This window comes from Lagenorhynchus albirostris, chromosome 16 (genome assembly GCF_949774975.1).
Source record: "Lagenorhynchus albirostris chromosome 16, mLagAlb1.1, whole genome shotgun sequence".
NCBI lineage: Eukaryota > Metazoa > Chordata > Mammalia > Artiodactyla > Delphinidae > Lagenorhynchus > Lagenorhynchus albirostris.
The window spans coordinates 50404236-50426473 of record NC_083110.1 but is presented as its reverse complement, the minus strand read 5'-3'; the positions used below and the strand labels follow the sequence as shown (position 1 = coordinate 50426473).

Sequence of the window (22238 nt, the reverse complement as noted above, 5' to 3'; positions counted from 1 at the left end):
CCTCATAGGACTTACTGGGTTGTAGAGGCCCAACACATTCTTGGATATTATTTATATTTTCGTGAGTCAGATTCTATAAATTTATGTATACAACATGAGTTTATAGGTTTTTTTTCCATCTATCTCTAGGGTTGCAATAGTTTCCAAATCTTTTGAAGGAAAAACTGATTGCACAGAAGAATGGTACGGAACCCAGTATAAGCAAGAAGCTATACCAGATGAAGTCATTAAGGTAGGGTTAACCCATCTGTGAATAAGCTGATGTGTGAGGGACACACAAGAATATGAGCTCCCTAGATCAACCAATTCACAGCCCAAAGTGTGGAGAGTGATGGCCCAGCACTGTCTGTACCATCCCAAGAGGAGTGAACAGGGAGGTGGAGAGCTGGAGCTTAGGTTTTGCATGAAGAAATGATACTGTAGCCACCTTCTCGTCTGCCTGTCAGACCAGCAGGGCTGTAAAGCAGACTCCAAGTCTCATGCGGTCAAAGATCAATGAAGTCCAAAGTATACAGGGTTGCAGAGGCACCAAGACAGGCAGGAAGAGATGGAAATAGAGAACCTGAAAGACAGATGCAAGGGCTGAGAGCTCACGATCTTGCTGTGAGCACAGGCGGGGAGCAATTTCTGGGATTCATACCATCTTCACTTTAGGAGGGGCTATATTTTATGCCTCGTATTGTATCATTGCTCTTTCTGTCAACATAGGGTCATTATGATTTGTTTCAAAACAGGTATGTATAGATAGTGTGTTACCCCATTCATCAGGAGTCAGGATTTTGTTTGTGAGTCTTATCTACTGGTCCAGTACATTTTCTTTTTTGGTTCTCATTGGCTGTGTAGCTTTGAGACTGTGTCCTTTATTCATGGGGCAACACCAGAAAACCTTGCTCTGACTAAATTCTAGTTAAACTTGGGTAATGGATATTTCTTAAATGTACCAGGGTAATGACGATACAGAAAAAAGTAGTTTAAGAAAGAAAAATTATTACTGGTACTTTTCTGACATATGCACAGCACATAAGGAGATGACTGAAGCCCTTTAGTGTGTGAAAATGTCCATCTTACTAAACTGTGAGGAAAGCTGATCTCCCATGAGTTAGTGCTGTGTGTGAACTAACCCTCAAACAAGAGAAAACCCCTGTTCACCAAATTCTGACCATGACAAACCTGCCCCAAATGGGAATTTAAACAAATTGATCTGGAAGCTCAGCAGTGAAATTACTTGCTAAGTGTTTACCAGTCCCTACGATTCAGCCATACTGGGGACTTAAGTTGCCACATATAAATAATATGGCCATGGCCAACATCCCCACCATCCCAGTGCCAAAAGACACAAATGCAGGGACCAAAATAGAACTACAGGAGCTGCAAGGCTGTGCCACATCAGCTGGAGACCAAATTACTAAACCCAGAATCATTGGCAGTTGGTTGCTTTTTTAAAAAAATAATGAAAAGTCTTATAAATCAGAGCTCATCAATCGTGGTCTGATCTGCCTCAGTTAGCTTTTGGAAGTAGCCCATGGAACAGATCCAACCTGCAGGTTGTGTCGATCCTGTCCCACAATCCAGATTTAAATCTCAGCTTTGTCCTTAACCTTATGCTTGAAATATTGGTCCACTTGAAAATGCATGTGGTCGTCTGGGAGAGAAGTAGACCAGGCCTTTAGAAGTGCTGAAGTCAGAGAAGCCCCCTTTAACCTAGTTTTCAAGCCATACATTCAAGTGATATAGTGTAGCTGAAAGTTTAACTCTGTTAAATGACCTGTTGTCTAACAGTTGTGGGTATTTATCTCTGTGCAGATTATTCTCCATTCTTTAAAGAGCTGGAGCAAACATGATCTTCATATGGACCAGTTAGCCTCAGTTCCACAGTCTCAGATTGTTCCTTCACCTCAGCTGGTCATTTTAGACATGTGTAAAGAGGAAAGATAGATGAGTGTAAAACCTTCATTAGTTCCAGAGACTCCAGTTCAAGTTTCATGAAAAGTCATTGATAGATCTTGGGAGTAGCCTTTTTATATATGATGGAAGAGAATGCTGTGTGACATTTATTCTCTTATTATTTGCCTAGATATTAAGCAATGTGACTGTTTTAAACTCTTAAATCAGATTCTAATTGCTTTTATGTGTGTGTGTGTGTGTGTGTTTTCACTATTCATCCAGAAATGGCAAAATGCTGATCTGAATGGGAAATTTAAACTTCCAACGAAGAATGAATTTATTCCTACAAATTTTGAGATTTTATCATTAGAAAAAGAAGCAACACCATACCCTTCTCTTATTAAGGTAATACGTTAGAATCATTGATATTAAATTTAGGGGCCAGACCTATTACATAGAAGGGACTAGAGAGATGTTTTCTTGCCTTTGATACTATGTTGATTTGCGGGGCTCACACCCTATAGATAACAGAAAAGTTGCAGAGAGAATAACTACAAGAAATATTAAAAGGCTAGACATTTTAAAACAAACAAAACTACTATACAGCATAGAATCTAGGGAATTGTTTTCTTTGCAGACAATAAAATAGTAAGTCTGGAATGTAACTACAAGTCTATTGAAAGAGGGCTTTTTTCCATGTTCACTGAAGACCCAATAAGGAAGTAGATTTATGCTGCATCATGAAAGTTAGAGATAAGAAAGAATCTCTAAAGCCTGGAAGAGGGCATATCCAGGGGAAGCTGTTGGATTTCCTGCCCTTAAAAACAATTCTTTCTCATTTTGACAGAGCGCTATATGAAGTTAATGGAGTTATAAACCAGTGGGAAGAACGATTGAGGAGGGTGTTTTCTTTTTCAGAATGTTCTTTTCATGTCATTATTTCACACCTTGGGTAGATTGTGTAGAAAAATGGATCAAATTATTACAGTACATCCCCTTTTCTAAACTTTAAAACTAACTCTTTCTAAACTTACCACCATAGACAAACATCTTTCTTTCCCTTTTCTTCAAATGACCTAACATTCAGATTAACTCAATGAGATGAGAATTAATGTTTAGGACTATGAAATTTAATTTATCTCAAGCAACTAGATTATTAATGAGACAATCATTTTTCTTTAAAAATGATATTTTAATGAGTTATAGGTTAGGTTATTCAAAGAGAAAGCTTATTTACTTTTCCTATTTTTATTTTTTGTTTGTTTTAAATAGGCCATCTTAGCATAAACTAAGGAGAACATTAAACCATTTATAGCTCTTGTCAGAGTTTCAAGGTAGTTTCAAGTGAACTTTAAGACTTTTTTTTTTTAATTTATTTGGCTGCGTCAGGTCTTAGTTTTAGTACGCGGGATCTTCTTTGCAGCTTGCGGGATCTTTCGTTGCGGTGTGTGGCCTCTTTATTGCAGCGCGTGGGCTTCTCTCTAATTGTGGCATGCGGTCTCCAGAGAGCGTGGACTCTGTAGTTGTGGCACACGGGCTCTCTAGTTGTGACGTGCAGGCTCAGTAGTTGTGGCACACAGGCTTAGTTGCCCTGCAGCATGTGGGGTCTTAGTTCCCCAACCAGGGATCGAACCCGCATCCCCTGCATTGGAAGGCGAATTCTTAACTACTGGACCACCAGGGAAGTCCCTAAGACTTTTTAAAATATAGTATGAATGAGTGAGTGGAGAGGCAAAGGAGTAACTTATTTGTTCATCCTTGGCTGTGTTAGTTATCCGTTGCAGTGTAACAAATTACTCTAAAATTCAGCAGTTTAAAACCACAAACACTTATTTTATCTCATGCAGTTTCCAAGGGACAGGAATGTGGAAGTAGCTTAGTTGGGTAGTTCTGGCTCAGGGTCTCTCAGGTTATGGTCAAGCTGTGAGCTGGGACTTTGGTCATCTGAAGGCTCAACTAGGGCTGGAGGATTCTATTCCAAGTTCATTTGTGTGGCTTTGGGCAGGCCTTAGTTCTTCGGTACATGGGCCTCTCCATAGAGTTGCATGACATGGCAGCTGGCTTACCCCAAAGTGAGTGATCCAAGAGGGAAAATGAGTGATCAAGGTGGAAGCCACGGTGTCTTTTATAATCTAATCTCAGAAGTGTCGTATCGTCACATCTGCCATAATCTGTTGGTCAGACAGAGACCAACCCTGGTCCAGTGCAGGAGAGAGGACCACACAAGGGTGTGAATTCCAGCAGGCAGGGATCCATGTGGCCCACTTCGGTGGCTGGCTGCCACACACACACCCCTGCCCCCAAGGACTCCTGCATCTGTGTCCCTGCATCCAGAAAGACAGGGACAGGACAGTTGGTATTGGCTTCACCTGTCTGTCTCTTCCTCCACTGTGTCCCCATCTCTTTGACCCAGGGTGCTGATAAGAGGGTGATTTCTCTCTGCTACTGGAATCACCAGTCATCTCTCCAGCTTCCCACCGGCTGACCCTCTGAGTATGCTTCAAGGCCATGGGACAGCAGTCTCTCCAGAACAAAGCTCAGCTATTGCCTCTGTCCTCCTCCTCTTGAAGAGTGATTTGATTGAAGATTTTTGCCGAATGTGCCTGTATTTCCCTAAACATACTGTTTCTCCATCACAGGATACAGCTATGAGCAAACTCTGGTTCAAACAAGATGATAAGTTTTTCTTGCCCAAGGCCTGTCTCAACTTTGAATTTTTCAGGTACGTAAAATGAATCTAGCTACAAAGCTTCCTATGAAAATCAACAATTACATTTCTGAAAGTTTTCTTTGCTTCCTTAAGGACCTATGTCTGGAAATAAAAGGAATTAGAGTTTTTTAGCCTAGACAAAGGAAAGCTGCTCCTTCCTGTAAAGGGAAGGCTGTAGACTCACCAGAAGTTTCACTGAAGAAAGATTAAATAATTTGGGGTGGTTTTTTCTGTTGTGGTTTTGGTTTTATATTCCTGGAACTTGCCCAGAAGAAGAGGTAGTCGTTACTAAATGATCTTGAATCCCTTCCAGCCCTTTAATTGTCTAGAGCCCTCAGATATTGCTTTCTGTATCCCTGGCTTGGTAGAAGATGTTTAATAAAATTTATGAATAATGCTACTGTTGCAATGATTTCTCAGTATAAATCTTTAGTTTATCTCCTTTTATTTGTGTGATAATGTTATCACTCAATTCAAATTTTACTTTGTGAGTTTGCACTCTATAATTTTATATTTCTAAAATTCAGTGGTTTGTGTTTATAAAATAAACCTATCATTTTTTAATAATGTTCAGTATAATGATCAACTTTTTCATTAATTTTTATTTGATTTGCTTGGCATGAAATTAAAGCTGGATGTGTTTTAAATGTTTTAGAAAAGAGAAAAAGAATCTCTTAAGTAGGAAGTTAATAGTTCGCAAACAAGTATGTTGAGACTGTAGGGATGTAAACATTGTTTATTTATAGCATGAGATTCATAGATTATCTAGAGCTGTGCTGAGATTGTTGGTGTTGTTTTTTGTTTGTTTGTTTGTTTACATCAAACATGGGCTTTCTGATTACGGCTTGCTGTTGGTAGAGAGCATTACAAAGCTGGTTTTATTTTTTGATAGTTCAGAGTGATATTTTTAACCCTCTAAGCAGCTTGTCACACTTTCCCATTTGGCATCTATGATCTGGCTTCAGAATACCTTTTGAGAGACCATTTGATATGTTTGCGTTCTCTAAACTGCCTAGCATAGTTCTCAGAATTTAAAATGTCTGCTTCCCACCAATCCGTCTCCGTGTTCTGGTCTCTCTAGAGGTAAACACTATTAGGTTTCTTGTACGTTCTTAAATAAATTTTCTGTTTGTGTATATCCTTTTAATCTTTTCAGAAATAGGATAATAATATGCATATGTACAGTTTTTAAAACTCTGTGATCCATATTTAAGCATATAACATCTGGTTACAAAATAATATGTTTTAAGTGAACAAGTGAACCAGGATTTAAGAATTCCACTTGAATCATGTTCTCTTTTAAAAGTTAGTGTAGGACCCTCTCCAGTTCATCAGCATAGCTGCTGTGGTTGCAGCATTTTAGGACACTTCTTGGAATTGCGTTCTGAGCTTGATCCATATGACTTTGAACTCCCAGATTTGTTTTTTTCTAGCTTTGCACTTCCACCTAAGGGTGCCTGTGGGGATGAACCCTTTCAAAGACTCTCTTTTGCTTTGATGCTTTTGTGAGTTGTGCTAGTAAGTTTCTGAACTGCTTCCTTCTGTTTGACTAAAGAAGGAAGTCTGTCATCATGTATAATACTTAAAAAATGAAATGACAGAGTGTTATTTAGATTTGCCAGGTGGAGAATGTATAGCTTTAGAATTTTCTCTTTGATTTCAATTCTCTGTAGCTAAGCATTTTACCCCTATTTTTACTTAATTATCAGTTTTTGATAAAATTTCTGGCTCTGATGTCAGTGCGTCGGTTATATTTACAGTGCTATAGATAGAGTGAAATTTTTAATTTGCTGCCAAACAAACCAAGCCACGAGGCTACCTCAGGTCCTTTGTACTGGTTGTTTCCTCAGCCTGGAAAGTTCACCCAGATATCCCCAGGGCTTGCTCCTTTGCTTCCTTCAGGTCTGGACCCAGATGTCACCTTTCAGAGTGGCCTTGATTAATAATTAATAATAATTTTAATAATAACAATTTAATTTATTAATAATAATTTTATGTAAATTAGCAATCTTCCTGTCCCACTACCCATCACTCCCGTTCCTCTGACCCTGCATAATTTTTCTCCATAACACTATCACCACCTGATGTATCATATTTAAATTTATTATTTGTCTCTTCCAACTAGGCTCTAAACTCTGTGAAGTCAGGGACTCTGCCTGATTTGTTCCTTCTTTATTCCCAGTACCTAGAGAAGTGCCTAGCACTATAGTGAGAATGTAGTACATATTTGTTGAATGAAGGAATCTTTTACTTGCTTCTCATAAAGGTAAGCAGTGTCACATAGTCAAATGAATAGGTCATTTGACTTAAATCTGAATCCTGACTCTGCTGCTACTAGCCCAGGTGACATGAGGAAAGTGATGCTTCTTATTTGGGAAACGAAGATTTAAGTCAGGTCATCTCTGTGGTCCTATTTAGCTCTTGCACTCTGTAATTATTTCCTCTCTTTTGTTGCTCTTTCTCACTTAAAAATTTTCCTGTTTTAATATTTTTTCCTAGTTCTGGCTGTAGTTGTATGATGGATATTATCAATTACTTTACTGACAGTGTTCCAGTCTCTTGGTTTGGGAGGAAACTCAAGAGATAAGCTAACATTTTCACAGGTCTTAATCTTTCTCTTTCAAGTCTCAGTTTTTCCCTTTTAAGTTTATATAATCATAGCACACAAACTTCTCAATCTCATCCTCCTGTCCACCAAGGGTATGGCTTGCTTAGAGGGAGAAGGAGGACACACACATGCTGTTATCAGCTCTGTCAGCCATGCCTTCTCCTATTAGCCTAAATGTAGGCATGCGTTTTGGCCTGTTCCTCCTTACCTACGCAGTGTTTCTAACTTGTCAGTTCTACCACGCCATCTGGGGTAAGCAATTCCTTCTCCCTCTTCACCACTACCGGCACACATAGCATATTTCAAGCTTCTTTTTTAAACATCTTGTTTTTTTCCTCATGAGAATTCATGTGTATTCAAAGTGTATCTTCAGGAAGTTATTTTAACCCCTGTTCAGTTCCTTGATCCATCTCGAAAGGCCATATCACATTGGGAAGTAATAAATCAGCTATTTTACTGTCAACATTTTCTTCCAGCCCATTTGCTTATGTGGACCCCTTGCACTGTAACATGGCCTATTTGTACCTTGAGCTCCTCAAAGACTCACTCAACGAGTATGCATATGCAGCAGAGCTAGCAGGCTTGAGCTATGACCTCCAAAATACCATCTATGGGATGTATGTAAGTACCCACGTCTTAGAGCCTTCCACTCATCAACATTTTTTATATTGATTTGCTGGAAGCATTTTTGATTGAGGGTGTGAGTTTAATTTCTTTTTTTTGTGACTAATCATATATTCGCATCATTTAATTTTTAAGTTAGCTCTTACTGTTAAGTATTCAGCAATATGCCATTCATATTATGCAAATTTTCCTTGATTTCTTTTTTTTTAAACATCTTTCATCAGACTGTCATATTTTTCTCCTCAAAACAAAATTGGACCCTGATTTAGGTTTAGACCTCTCCCATTCTGTATCTGAAGTCTTGGTCTTTGACAACAGAGAATGAAGTCTTCCTGCCATTGTAAAACAAAAGGTTGGCCTATACTATTTCCCTAGAAATTCAGATCATGAGGCTGCATATTCATACTCTTCGGTCATGTTTCTTCATTACCATGCCACTGCTTGAGGTATCAAAGCATTTCTTTTGTTTTTCTTTTTGTTAGTCGCTACATTTATGCTGATCCTCTCCATTGCAACATGACATACCTGTTTATCAGGTTATTGAAGGATGATTTAAAAGAGTATACATATGCAGCACGCCTCTCAGGTTTGAGCTATGGCATTGCATCAGGAATGAATGCAATACTTGTAAGTAAAATGAAAACGAAAGAAAAGGCGTCACACCGTTTAAGCATTATGTTGAGCTTGGGAAAACTATTAACTTCTGCATTTTAAAACAAGAAGATTGATGGTTTTTTCCTTGCACCTTTTTAATGATTGAAGAACTCAAGTTAGTATTAGTTCCACTAACAAATGATTTAGTAGAGTTTAGTGCATCTTGTGAACATGTATTTATGCTACGTTTATTTGCATGTTCCTCTGCTTGAAATGTTTAACATATTAATCCTGAAAGCATGTTGTTCTTTCCATGTATTTGAATATATTAACATCTGTAAGTGAAAGATACCCATAGTTACTGTTGTGGTGCTGAATTTTACTTATATTATAAGCTTCTTTATTTCTGCTGACAGTAGTAGAAAGTTCCTGTGTTCAAATACGACTGACATTTTCATTTAATTTATTTTGTAGCATGTATCATTAACTACTTTTAAGTGTGTTTTAAGATAAACATTATTAAATGCATCCCAAGAAATAACTAGATCCTTTCTCTTGAAACCGTTTCTGTTATGTTTCCAAACTTATATCTCATTTCCAAATTAACATCCCTCTTCTAGCACACATTCACCTTCACTTTTCTTAAAAATATGTTGTATATTTTCATAACAACTAAAATGAGAGCATGCAGTGTGTGCAGTGTGTACTCTTTCTAATTCTATACAAAAGGTTTTAGCGTTTTTAAATTTTATTTATTTTGCAGTGACTTTTTTTCTTCATACAAGTAACTTTTCTGGTAGTTTTTGTTTAATGTATAAGAATATATATAACCTAACCATTCTCAGAGTCCAGGGAAATTTGAAGCTCAGAGGTCAAAATAAAATCCAAATAGAAAAGTAATAATCTATGGTTTACTTTTGCCGTTGAGTTTTAGTAGCATGTCACCATTAAAATAAATAATTTTTAATGTGTGACAGATGGGCTTTCTGCTAGTTGTCAGTCTAGTTCCCACGGTACAGGATGTGCTTTCCATGGGCAGTGACCTTCACTCCTGCTGAGATACTTGCCTATCAATTTTCTTTTTCTTTTTTTTTCTTCTTTTTTGCGGTACGCGGGCCTCTCACCGTTGTGGCCTCTCCCGTTGCGGAGCACAGGCTCCGGATGCGCAGGCTCAGCGGCCATGGCTCACGGGCCCAGCCGCTCCGCGGCATGTGGGGTCTTCCCGGACTGGGGCACGAACCCGTGTCCCCTGCATCAGCAGGCGGACTCTCAACCACTGCGCCACCAGCGAAGCCCCTTGCCTATCAATTTTCATAAGGTAGAGGCGTCCAGAGATATTCTAGTCCCAGTGTATCCTCTAACCTCTGTGGGTGCCACCATGTGGCAATATAATAGTAGGAAATGTGATAATAGGCTTCCCCTGCTTTTCAAAACGTTATGCTTTCAGAAACTATTAAAGTAAATTGTCCTAAGGCAAAATCCAGACAGTACATACAGTGTATCATTACTTCACATCTGTTTTGCCACTGGCTTTTGGTACATCAGCAGAACTCATCAAACAAGCAAGTAGTGAGACCTATGGGCCATTATTGGGCAACATTGGACAAGAAAAGTGGCAAAATGCCATATGATACAAAATTGGGGCTTCCTGATTTCTTAAAAGATGATTTTTTAAAATATTTAAATATAAACAGTTTGGGGACATATCCAGTAGTTTGCTAGGTAACCCTCCCCTATGATTTTTACCTTCTTAACACAACTATAAATATCTTAAGCCTGCCATTCTTTAGAAATTCTTTTTGAAGGTTAAATTTAAAACACATTCTATAATTAATTTTGACTTAATGAGAACTTGAATTTTGATGATATATAGTGTGTACTGCCGTAGTTTGGCACCAGGTAAGTTTTCCTGCTATTGTTTTTGTTTAGGAAAAGCATATGCTTTTGGATATTAGTAAATAAAGATGGTCAATGTTATCTTCCTAAGTGTCAAACTATATTTATGAGAAATGAAATTCATTTAATTTCTTGTTTTATTTTTATTTTGATACACCTGGTTTGGGGATTTTCTACATGTTTTAAAGTCAAGTTGAAGTTGTTTCATGTTAATTTTAGACTTTTAATATCCTGAACTCTTTCCGTAGCTCTCGGTGAAAGGTTATAATGACAAGCAGCCAATTTTGCTAAAGAAGATCATTGAAAAAATGGCTACCTTTGAGATTGATGAAAAAAGATTTGAAATTATCAAAGAGGCAGTAAGTTTTCTCAACTTATTTTTATAATTTTTTAATTCATAAGGTGATATTGCCACATTATGAACATTTTTGAAAAAGAGGCGAGGAGGAAAAGAAGCATTCATAACCCTGTGGCAGCCATTTTATCCTATCTTTGCTGAATCCTATACTCTATCCAGAAGGAAAGCCTTGGAGACTCTGGTGGACACCCGGCCCCTTTCTCTGTAGGCCCTAAGAGCTAGGATAGCACTGACTTTCAGAGAGGAGCCTGAGGTAGACCTAGTGGCTTTCAGGGACTCCTTGAAGGTTTCATCCAACCTCCATTTAAGAAGAACACTCTAGGGCTTCCCTGGTGGCTCAGTGGTTAAGAATCCGCCTGCCAGTGCAGGGGACACAGGTCCGAGCCCAGGTCTGGGAAGATCCCACATGCCGCAGAGCAACTAAGCCTATGCGCCACAACTACTGAGCCTGCATTCTAGAGCCCGTGAGCCACAACTACTGAAGCCCACGTGCCTAGCTCCTGTGCTCTGCAACAAGAGAAGCCACCGCAGTGAAAAGCCTGTGAACTGCAACGAAGAGTAGCCCTCGCTTGCTGCAACTAGAGAAAGCCCACGTGCAGCAATGAAGACCCAACACAGCCAAAAATAAAAAATAAGTAAACAAACAAACAAAAAGGGAAAAAAAAAAAGAAGAACCCTCTATTCTGCAGGAGGGACCTCAGCCTTCCATGCAGCCTTGTCACATTAGGGCAGACTATTTAGGCTTGATGTATCTTCCACTTAAATTCAACTCATGGTTGGTCCAGTAATGGAAATATGGGATGGATAGCTACTTTAAAAGCCAAACTATGACCTTCATTGTACACCCAAAGAAATTATCATCAGTTTTCAAATTAAGATTCAATATTTTATATATATACATATCCATGTTGCTTGCTTAGAGAGACTTTCGGGATGACCTTACGGTGAAGAATTAAAGGATGCCAAGAGATGGAGGCCTTGAAAACTGGGGATAACTTTCTGAGAGATGAAAGAGATCCCGTAGTGAAGGTACTTAGAGTACATGTCAGATGCTGGGGTTAAAGCAGCAGCCTGGACAAAGAAAAAGTATGCCCAAGACTTCTGTGGTGGTCCAGTGGTTAAGACTCCAAGCTTCCACTGCAGAGGGCACAGGTTCGATCCCTGGTCAGGGAAGTAAGATCCTTCATGCCTTGCAGTATGGCAAAAAAAAACAAAAAACCTTTTGAAAATACAACATGCAATCGTTTTTTAAAATTTATTTATTTTATTTATTTTTGGCTGCGTTGGGTCTTCGTTGTTGCATGCTGGCTTTTCTCTAGTTGCGGTGAACGGGGGCTATTCTTCGTTGAGGTGTGTGGGCTTCTCATTGTGGTGGCTTCTCTTGTTGCAGAGCATGGGCTCTAGGCACATGGGCTTCAGTAGTTGTGGCACACGGGCTCTAGAGCGCAGGCTCAGTAGTTGTGGTGCACAGGCGTAGCTGCTCCACAGCATGTGGGATCTTCCCGGACCAGGGCTCGAACCCGTGTCCCCTGCATTAGCAGGCGGATTCTTAACCACTGCGCCACCAGGGAGGTCCACAATCATTTTTAAGACTCAGTGTACACACCTCACTCCTGATACTATTTCTGGTGTTATAAGGAACATATATTTTAATTGAATTTAATTGAAGTTCTGTTCTCAGAATTTTACATTTTACATTTCTTAACTTTAACTTTACATTTCTTAATTATGGGGACAAAAAACAAAAAAATTACTTTAAAAAAATAAGACTTCAAAAAAAAAGAAAGAAAAAGCATGCTCTTTAGTTTAAGTATGTATCAAAGGGAGAGAGGAGTAAGTCCCATTCTAAATTACATAACTTCGAAAAGGAAGATGAAGCAGATATCTCTGCATCCCATTTAACACATCATTTATGCAAAATGAAGTTTGATTATAGCTGACCTTTTGAAATGATTTTAAGAAGATCGATAAAATTAACAAACCCACATCTCCCTTCACTAGTATATGCGATCTCTTAACAATTTCCGAGCTGAACAGCCTCACCAGCACGCCATGTACTACCTCCGCTTGCTGATGACTGAAGTGGCCTGGACTAAAGATGAATTGAAAGAAGCCCTGGATGGTGAGACTCTTTCTACTTATAGCCTAATGCTTTCTTCATTCTTTTCTAAAATCATTTTGGTTTTATCCTATTACCTAGTTATTTATGCTTTCTAATAACTTGTAGCTCCATTAAAGCCAGCTGTGCATACTGTTTTTTGGGTTTTTTTGTTTTTGTTTTGTTTTTGTTTTTAGAAAAGCAGTGGTGGCCTTTGAAGTGGCTTTTGTATTCAGGCAGTTTAACCACATTTGCTGTTTTCAACCTGGACCCACAATAGTCAGTTATTACTGTTAACAGATTTCTGCAGATGACAGTGTTTTGACCCAAGCACTTACCTTGTTAATATTGAAGTTTTCAGAAAAGGAAAAAAGGGCTGAGCTTGAAAGTCTTATCACACAGAAAGAATGCTTAGGCATTTTTGTTGTTTTTGTTTTTTTGCTGTACGCGGGCCTCTCCTGTTGCGGAGCATAGGCTCTGAACGCGCAGGCCCAGCGGCCATGGCTCACGGGCCCAGCCGCTCCGCGGCATGTGGGATCCTCCCGGACCGGGGCACAAACCCGTGTCCCCTGCATCGGCAGGCGGACTCTCAACCACTGCGCCACCAGGGAAGTCCTTTAATGATCTTTTATGACAAGTCCTTTCTTATTATGTATCACTGCGCCTTTGATGACTTTAGTGACAAATCAAGAGCAAAGTATTGAAGGTCATTATTTTATTGGTTGAGTAGGCATATAGATTATAAAATTCATTAACTAGAACAGATACGTTTTTAATCTGGACAGTTAATACACTTTTCTTTGTAAAATGATTATGAGTCACATCCGGTTGTAACAAGCAGGAATTTTACCTTTTTTAAAAAATACCACATAATTGATTTTAAATACATTTTCAAGAGACCGAACCTGCATTCAGCATGATCCAAAAGCAGAGATTTGGGGATTCCCACCCCCTTTGTTAGATTCTGGGTCAGATGGTATATGAATTGTAAGCAGAATTAGTTCTAAAGTTTCACATAGGCGTGTGATGCCTTCCTAAAATGTGTTTTATAAAGAGAACGTCAGCACTTTTTCGGCTGAAATTTTCTGCTCTAATAATCATTCTGTTTTGATATATATATTCATCAATAATCCGGTAATGCCAACATGGCTTAATCTGGAGACAACTCAATATGAGAGGCTGGCTCCCCCGTGACTCTACGTCTGTCAGCTATCCAGGTGCCAGGGTAGCAAGAACCTCAGAATTCAGTGTGGTCCAACCACATTTACTGCCTGCCTGCTATGCACCAGGCGCCAGACTGCAGGTGCTTGAGATTAAAAAATGATCAATTAGGTGGGGTTTCTTGGATCAAGGAGCTCCAGTCTAGCGGCAAAGCGTAAATGTAAAACAGATTGTTTTTTGTAGAGGCAAAGAGACTGAGTATTGTTATAGAAGTTTGCAGAGAGAGCTGAGGGGTCTAGTGAAGGGGACTTCTAGGGCAGTGCAGTGGAGTGGGATGGGTATGCATTTTGGAATTAGATTCAAATGCAGCTCTGCCACTTACTAGCTTGATGACTTTGGACAAGAAACCTAAATTTTCTTAACTTCAGTTTTCTCACCTTTAAAATGGGGATAATAACGCATAATTTATAGTTTATAAGATAACATCTATAAAATGCCTGATGCATAGTAAGCACTTGTTAATTCCCTTCCGATGTCTCTCTTTAAGTTTTATTCACTAATTTTAGCATCCATTGTAGCATTTATTAGTATGGTGTCCTAATGGAGAAGGGACAACTCTTCTTTACTGAAGAATTAACTCAGTACATGTAAAAGTAATGAGAAGAACAGAAAATTCACTATTAGGATTCCATAATAATAATTGATACAGGCAATATCCACCATTGAATGCTAAATTAGTGGGTAAAAGTTAAGTAAGGACAAAATATTTGTGTGGTCTCAAAGTATTTCCTCCAAAGTAAATATTTAAAAATTATAATGGGAAAAGAAGGCATTGGTGGGGTGGCTTTTCCTAATTGCTTGTAGAGCATCCATGAGTTACTTAATTATAACCAAAAGATTAAAACAGTCCCCTGGCAGACAGCACTATAGCCACGTGGTCAGTGTTTACATCACCAGTATTACAGCGTAACAGCATCATGTGCCCCCGACGTGATGCCCTGAGAAAGACATATTACCTCTGGGGTATTCTTTCTCAGGATACAGAAGCTCAATTTAAGCACGAGAAAACACTAGACAAGCCCAAATAAAGGGCATTCTATGAAATAACTGAGCAGTACTGCTTAAAACTCTTAAGGTCAGAGCTTCCCTGGTGGCGCAGTGGTTGAGAGTCCGCCTGCCGATGCAGGGGGCGCGGGTTCGTGCCCCTGTCCGGGAAGATCCCACATGCCGCGGAGCAGCTGGGCCCGTGGGCCATGGCCGCTGAGCCTGCACGTCCGGAGCCTGTGCTCCGCAACGGGAGAGACCACAACAGTGAGAGGTCCACGTACTGGAAAAAAAAAAAAATACTTAAGGTCATGAAAGGCAAGGAAAGACCAAGGAACTGTTACAGATTGGAGGAAACTAAGGACACATGACAACTAAATGCAAGGTGGGATTGTGGATTCGATCCTGGAACAGAAAAGGGATATTAGTGGAAAACCTGAAATCCAAATAAAGTCTGTATTTTAGTTAATAGTATTGTCCCAGTGTTAACTTCTTAGTTTTGATCATCATCCTATGGTTGTTAAAGATGTTAACGTAAGAGAAAACTGGGTGAAGGGTATATGGGAACTCCCTGTAATATTTTTGCAACTCTTCTGTAAATCTCAAATTACCTCAGAGTTTTTTTTTAAAAAACCTTATAGGTAGAGCTTACTATTTCTTACTCTTGTTTACAGATGTTACCCTTCCTCGCCTTAAGGCCTTCATACCTCAGCTCTTGTCACGGCTGCACATTGAAGCCCTTCTCCATGGAAACATAACAAAGCAGGTGTGGGATTGAGGTCTTAGCAATACTCTTTTGTGCATCATTGCAAGAGAAAATTTTACCCTAGTTGGTCTAAGATTACGAACTAACCACCACAGTGTGGCTGTATAAGCACGTTAGTGTTGACTCAGGCTTCCCTGCCCTGTGCAGGAGGGTAGGGGAGGGTATGGGGGGAGCAGAATGATCATGGTTAGCTGTGGACGTACGTTCACAGCTGTCTCCTCTGTTTTTGCCTGCCTCTTGCAATCATTGAAGGAAATGGGAATAATTATCCCTACTCTGTAGGACGGCAGGACTGTGTAGTGGATAAGAGCACATGGTGTAGAATCAGCCTGGATTCAAACCTTGACTCCTCCGCTTACAAGTTATGTAATCTTCTGAAAACGTCTTAATCTCTCTATGCTCAATTTCCTTATCGGTAAAATTACTTATAAGGATTAAATTAAATAGTATATTCTAAGTGTTTAGCACGTGGAAAGCATTCCAGATTCCCTTGGTAGTCTGTCTTAAAAGCCCACACTCTCTACCACTCTGTTATATTGCCTCCAAAACCATATGCCAAGGTCAGGTGCTAATAAGTGGCTGAGACAGTATTCTTCCCCAGGTCAGTTTTATTCAGAATAAAGCCTCATGCTTACCTCCTTTGCTTTGCTATAGCCCCAGTTGTCTGGTGTGGGTCATTGACGTGGGACCACCTTTCCATCATCAATACCTCTCCAGCTTTGGCAGTGCCTTTTCCCCGGAATTGAGATCAGTGCTGATGATTGTCTGGGTCTCTGTTTCTCTTCACTACTACCATACTGACTCTATTGCAAATTGATGAGTTCAGTTTTTATCCATTTGAACAGGATCAAATGTATTTAAGATTTAAAAATCCACTTTTATGATAAACTAGGTTAGTTTGTTTCACAAGCATGTTGTTTCATATTGCATGGGCTACTATCTAATCAAGATACCTTTGTGATTTGTAATGTGCTATGACCTATCTTCTTCCACAGGCTGCATTAGGAATTATGCAGATGGTTGAAGACACCCTTATTGAACATGCTCATACAAAACCTCTCCTTCCAAGTCAGCTGGTTCGGTATAGAGAAGTTCAGCTCCCTGACAGTAAGTGGAAATGTTATATCTTTGGTAATGGACTACTTTGACATAATATTGTGTGTGATTACAGATGAGTTGAAGTCACTTGGATGATAATATATAGTTTTATGGTAAAGATCTACTGGGATCCTCTACTATTTATAGCTAGAGGTAGATAATTCTGCGGGAAAATTATCTGTAGGAGTGCCAAAGAGGTAAAATTGGAGGTAGGCAGTTATTTTGAAGAGAATGCTACTGGAATTGACTGGTAATTGAGTATAGAGGAGTTAGGGGAAAATCACAAAACTAAAGAAATGTTGACTGTGAAGCATGAAATAAAATTTATTTATAAAAAATGTAAATTAGAATTAGGAATGCATAGGAGTCTTTGGCAGAAGACTCACAGGTGCAGATAACACCATGTATTCATTGCATGCATATTTGGTAAGGAATTAATATAAAGAATTGATAATAATATATTGGAGTTTGCAGTGTTGGGTTACTTTTACATTAACAGTGGTTTCCTTTGATATAGAACTCATTAAGCATTATTTTCAATATTGTTCAGAACTGTATGGTGGGAAGTATGTTAGACCAGGGATGAGAAGCATTAATTTTTTTCTTTGAACTTTTTCTAAAAGTAATCACTTCCTCTTCTGAACCCCCAGCACAGGTTTTCTGAACCTTTCCTTGTTTAACCTACTCAGCACTTCTTCTCTTGTATTGGGATTGAAGTGCATCTCCATCTCCCCCGTTAGGCTATACATTTCTTAAGGCTGGAGTCTGTGTCTGGCTCACTTGAGTAGCTACTAAAGCATTCCCTCAGGATCTCTCTGTTGAATGCTCAAAGACACTTTGAGCACAGCACTGCTATTCTGCATGGCCAGTCATTACAGACCTGATAACGGTTACTTTCAAACTTCACTTAGTTTGTTCCTCAGTCACCGCAGCATGGCAGAGAGGGAGAATCAGGAACTGCCATTCAAGGGAATTCCCTGGTGGTCCAGTGGTTAGAACTCTGCACTTTCACTGCCTAGGGCCCTGGTTCGATTCCTGGTTGGGAAGCTAATATCCCACAAGCCGCTCGGTACAGCTGAAAGAACAGATGATTGAATGAACGAACAAACTGCCATTCAAAAACCATAGCACATGGTCATCAGGCGGTGACTAAGCACAGTGTATTTGCTTAGTCACATTTACTGCTCATGGAATAGTTGTCAGATCATAAAGCATGGCCATCTGTTTATAACTTTGATGAATACTTGATCAGCATATCTGAGTTTTTGTCTTAGCTCTCCACCATCCAACTTTGTGTCCTTGGACAGGTCACCCCGCTTCTCAGGGTCTTAGTTTCCTCATCTCTAAAGTAAGGTGTTAGGCTAAGTCATCTCTAAGCACTGTGCACATTTGTGTAAATTTGTGACTTGACCTTCAGTGTGGGTGTGGTAAACAATATTAGAAATAGAATGCTAAGTAGAGACTGGCACAGCTAGTCATTTAAAAATTGTTTTGTATGGTTATTAAAACATAGGTAGTATTTCTGTTGAAGTTCTTATAGATATTAGCTAGTTCTAGTATGTACACTACATTGTAGATTTCATTAACTATGGATCTCATTTAGCATCAATACTTAGTCATAAAATGGGTTTTTTATAAATGTTTTGCCCTTTAAAGTCAGTGAGTATTTATAGAGGGCCTACCAAGTACAGATCACTGTATTAGGATTCCCTTGGGTAAGTTGAGTTTCACATTCTTAATGAATTAGTTGTAATAGTTTGGAACTGCCAACAGACACCAACCGAACTGAGCAACTTCCTAACAGCCAAACAAAACAGTAACTTTATTAAACCCTAAATAAATTTTTGAACGTGTTGCTGTCTTCTTGAAACTTCCTAGGAGGATGGTTTGTCTATCAGCAGAGGAATGAAGTTCACAATAACTGTGGCATCGAGATATACTACCAAACAGACATGCAGAGCACCTCGGAGAACATGTTTCTGGAGCTCTTCTGTCAGATCATCTCCGAGCCATGCTTCAACACCCTGCGCACCAAGGAACAGCTGGGTGAGGGGGAAGCAGGGGATGGCAGGATACCTCAGTCCTTGAGGAACAGCCATTGTCCTCGAGAGCATTCTCCACATGTACAGTCCCCTAGCATGACGCTTCAGGCATGCTGTACTCAGAAAGACTGTGAAAGCCTGTTTGTGGGGAATCCACTTCTAGAAGATAAGCAATTAACATCTTATGGACATTACAGCAGTTCTTAAGGAGATGAACTGTGTTTACATTACATACAAGTCTATAGAAAGGTCATTTTGGGTGGGATGCTAAGGGAAGTCTGTTATGGGTGACAAGGTGGGAAGCAAGCCATCCACAGAAGCTTAGATTTACTGAATTTTGGGTTCATTGAGGGGGCAGGTATTTTCTTTTATTCATCTTTGTTTCCCAAGCCTGGGGCACATAGAAGGTACTCAGTAAGTGTCTGTTGAGGAAATGTTTTCGCAGAGTTCTGGGCACTGTTAAAAGCCTTGGAGATCTTGGCAGGTGTGATCAATTAAGGAAAGAAACAAGCCCCAGTAATGTACATTGAATAACCAATGAAAAAGGATTTGGGTGAGTGTCCCCAAGTAACAATCTTTTTTTAAATAACCACAATGGTAGATGCTGGACAGCAAAAGTGGATAAGTTATGGATGGTCTTTTCCTTCATGGAGCTCACAATCTAGTCAGGGATGCAGACCTGTAAGGAATAATTGTAGTACAGTGTGGCAAATGCTACTAAGAGTGTTCAAACTCTAAAGGCTATGCTGAAGGAAGGGAGATGTGGTTTGGGGCAGAGCAGCTGGAGAAGGCAAGCCACGAATGCTGTTTAGGAAAGATGTAGACAGTAGGTAGTGTATGAGCTCACAAGGTGACAATGGAAGTATGACCTTCAGTTACTTGGTCTAAAGATTTGCAGTCTGAATGGAGTTGGTCCAGGAATGGGTTATCTAGCAAGAAATGCAATAGTGGAGGCAAGTTCACATAAGGAACTTGGACATGAAAGGCAGCCGAGCTAGGACAATGGTTAAGGGATGAAAATGAGTCCAGCATTTCAGAGGGATGAGAATAACTTTTTTTTTTTTTTTTTTTTTTTTGCGGTACACGGGCCTCTCACTGTTGCGGCCCCTCCCGCTGTGGAGCACAGGCTCCGGACGCGCAGGCTCAGCGGCCATGGCTCACAGGCCCAGCCGCTCCGCGGCATGTGGGATCTTCCTGGACCGGGGCACGATCCCGTGTCCCCTGCATCGGCAGGCATCGGCAGGCGGACTCTCAACCACTGCGCCACCAGGGAAAGCCCGAGAATAACTTTAACATGGATTGAAGGGGATTAACTAGCAGACAGGGAGGAGCCTGGGAATATTGAGTTTGAAAGATAAACAAGGGTTTTATCTCCAAATTTCTAACTATTCTTCAGAGAGCTCTTCTGCCCTGTCCTTAGGAACTGATATTTTAATTGCTCATTTCTTCAGAGGTGAATAATATAAAGCCCTAAAGTAGATTTTATTTGCTCTGACAGGATAATTTTTGAAAGATTAAGAGTGACCCATGTCTCAAATGCCAAGGTCCTGACTGGCTGGTGTTTGCGTTTCAGGCTATATTGTCTTCAGTGGGCCACGCCGAGCCAATGGCATACAGGGCTTACGGTTCATCATCCAGTCGGAAAAGCCACCTCACTACCTAGAAAGCAGAGTGGAAGCTTTCTTAATTACCATGGAAAAGTCCATAGAGGACATGACAGAAGAGGCCTTCCAAAAACACATCCAAGCATTAGCGATTCGTCGACTAGACAAACCAAAGAAACTGTCTGCAGAGTGTGCTAAATACTGGGGGGAAATCATCTCCCAGCAATACAATTTTGACAGAGGTAAGACAAAATTAGGGCCCCAACATTCATGGCATGTAAGTAAAACATTTGAGGACATTGATGCCATTCTACAAAATGGTATTTGTTTCGTAGGTGATGTTCCAGTATGATTTGGGATGGGGGTGGAGGCATACCACTTCTAAAGAATCTTTATTTAATGTAACAACAATTTGCTAGTAGAAACTTTAGCTTTTTTTTTCCTTCTCTGAATAGGAGCTGGATCTATCTGTGTCTCATAATAATGCACTAATAATAAATCTGATTTCACTTTTTGTGTTCATTCAGTACGCCCCTGAGGCTCTGAGCACAGATATGTAGGTATTTCTCATAACTCTAAACGGAAAATGTGCAAATTGAACTCTCTTGAGACAGGTGCTGCCCTGGAGGCGCAGGGGTTCAGATGTTTCCCTTTAGGGATCTCCCAAAATTTGTCAGTGCTTTTAGATTTGGGAGACTGTGCTCCCCAAAGTGTCCTGCTTATCAGCTTCCTTTTGCCTTTCTCAGAACAGATTAACAATGGAGTGCGCTCAGCTACACTAGAAGTCAGAAAGAGTTGGGTTGTGTTCTCACTGTGACACCAACAAGCCAAAGGTCTCAGCCAAGTAACATTTTTTGGGCCTGTGTTTCCTTACCTGTAATTTTTCTAGCAGTTGGATTCACTGTTAATAGTACTGGGTTGGCCAAGAAGTTCGTTCAGGTTTTTCCATAAGATGTTTCGGAAAAACCTGTGTGAACTTCTTGGCCAACCCAATACCTCTCACTTATTGAGCATTTGCCCTGTGCCCCTGGTATTGTGTTATTGTCAGTTAAGTAGTTGTTATCGCCAATTTCTAGATGAGGAAACTGAGGCTCAGAAAACTTGAAGTGACTAGCCCAAGACCCAACAGCTCATAACTAGAGAGACAGGATATCCTCTTACTTTTTACTTGAAATTTATTCCCTTACTACTTGCAGGAGCAGATGATCACTCAAAAAGATGGATTCTTAAGAGTGTTGGAGTGAAGTATATTGTCATTTAGTGTAGTGTTCTGGGATACTTAAAATGAAAATATTGTAAATTCTTGTTTGATTACTTTTTTAGATAATACAGAAGTTGCCTATTTAAAAACACTTACCAAGGAAGATATTATCAAATTCTATAAGGTAAGTTCAATTTACATGTTTAGATTTTGACTGATAAGGAAATATTGTATGCACTGTGTTGTGTGTTGCTGCTTTGAACCCATTCAGGCAGGATTTATGAAGACATTTTTATGGACCTAAGTATTTTGTGTGTGGGGGGGGGGTACACGGGCCTCTCACTGTTGTGGCCTCTCCCATCGTGGAGCACAGGCTCCGGACGCGCAGGCTCAGCGGCCATGGCTCATGGGCCTAGCCGCTCCGCAGCATGTGGGATCTTCCTGGACCGGGGCACGAACCCGTGTTCCCTGCCTCGGCAGGCGGACTCTCAACCACTGCGCCACCAGGGAAGCCCTGGACCTAAGTATTTTTGACACATATTACTGTTAG

General features: G+C 40.0%; 1 protein-coding gene across 4 annotated transcripts in view; it reads left to right on the top strand.

Moving 5' to 3' along the window:
* The window catches only part of IDE (insulin degrading enzyme), a 111891-nt gene that overhangs the window by 80682 nt on the left and 8971 nt on the right, over window positions 1-22238 (top strand). For 2 of the 4 annotated variants that reach the window (XM_060126852.1, XM_060126848.1), the window contains 11 exons: window positions 130-232; window positions 2167-2289; window positions 4524-4606; window positions 7679-7823; window positions 10565-10675; window positions 12676-12796; window positions 15652-15743; window positions 16739-16850; window positions 18720-18887; window positions 20457-20729; window positions 21811-21872. In XM_060126852.1, the coding sequence (XP_059982835.1) occupies window positions 130-232; window positions 2167-2289; window positions 4524-4606; window positions 7679-7823; window positions 10565-10675; window positions 12676-12796; window positions 15652-15743; window positions 16739-16850; window positions 18720-18887; window positions 20457-20729; window positions 21811-21872 (1393 nt within the window). Of the gene's footprint in view, window positions 1-129; window positions 233-2166; window positions 2290-4523; window positions 4607-7678; window positions 7824-8308; window positions 8454-10564; window positions 10676-12675; window positions 12797-15651; window positions 15744-16738; window positions 16851-18719; window positions 18888-20456; window positions 20730-21810; window positions 21873-22238 lie in introns of all 4 variants that reach the window. The other 2 variants (XM_060126850.1, XM_060126851.1) reach the window with 2 other exon arrangements.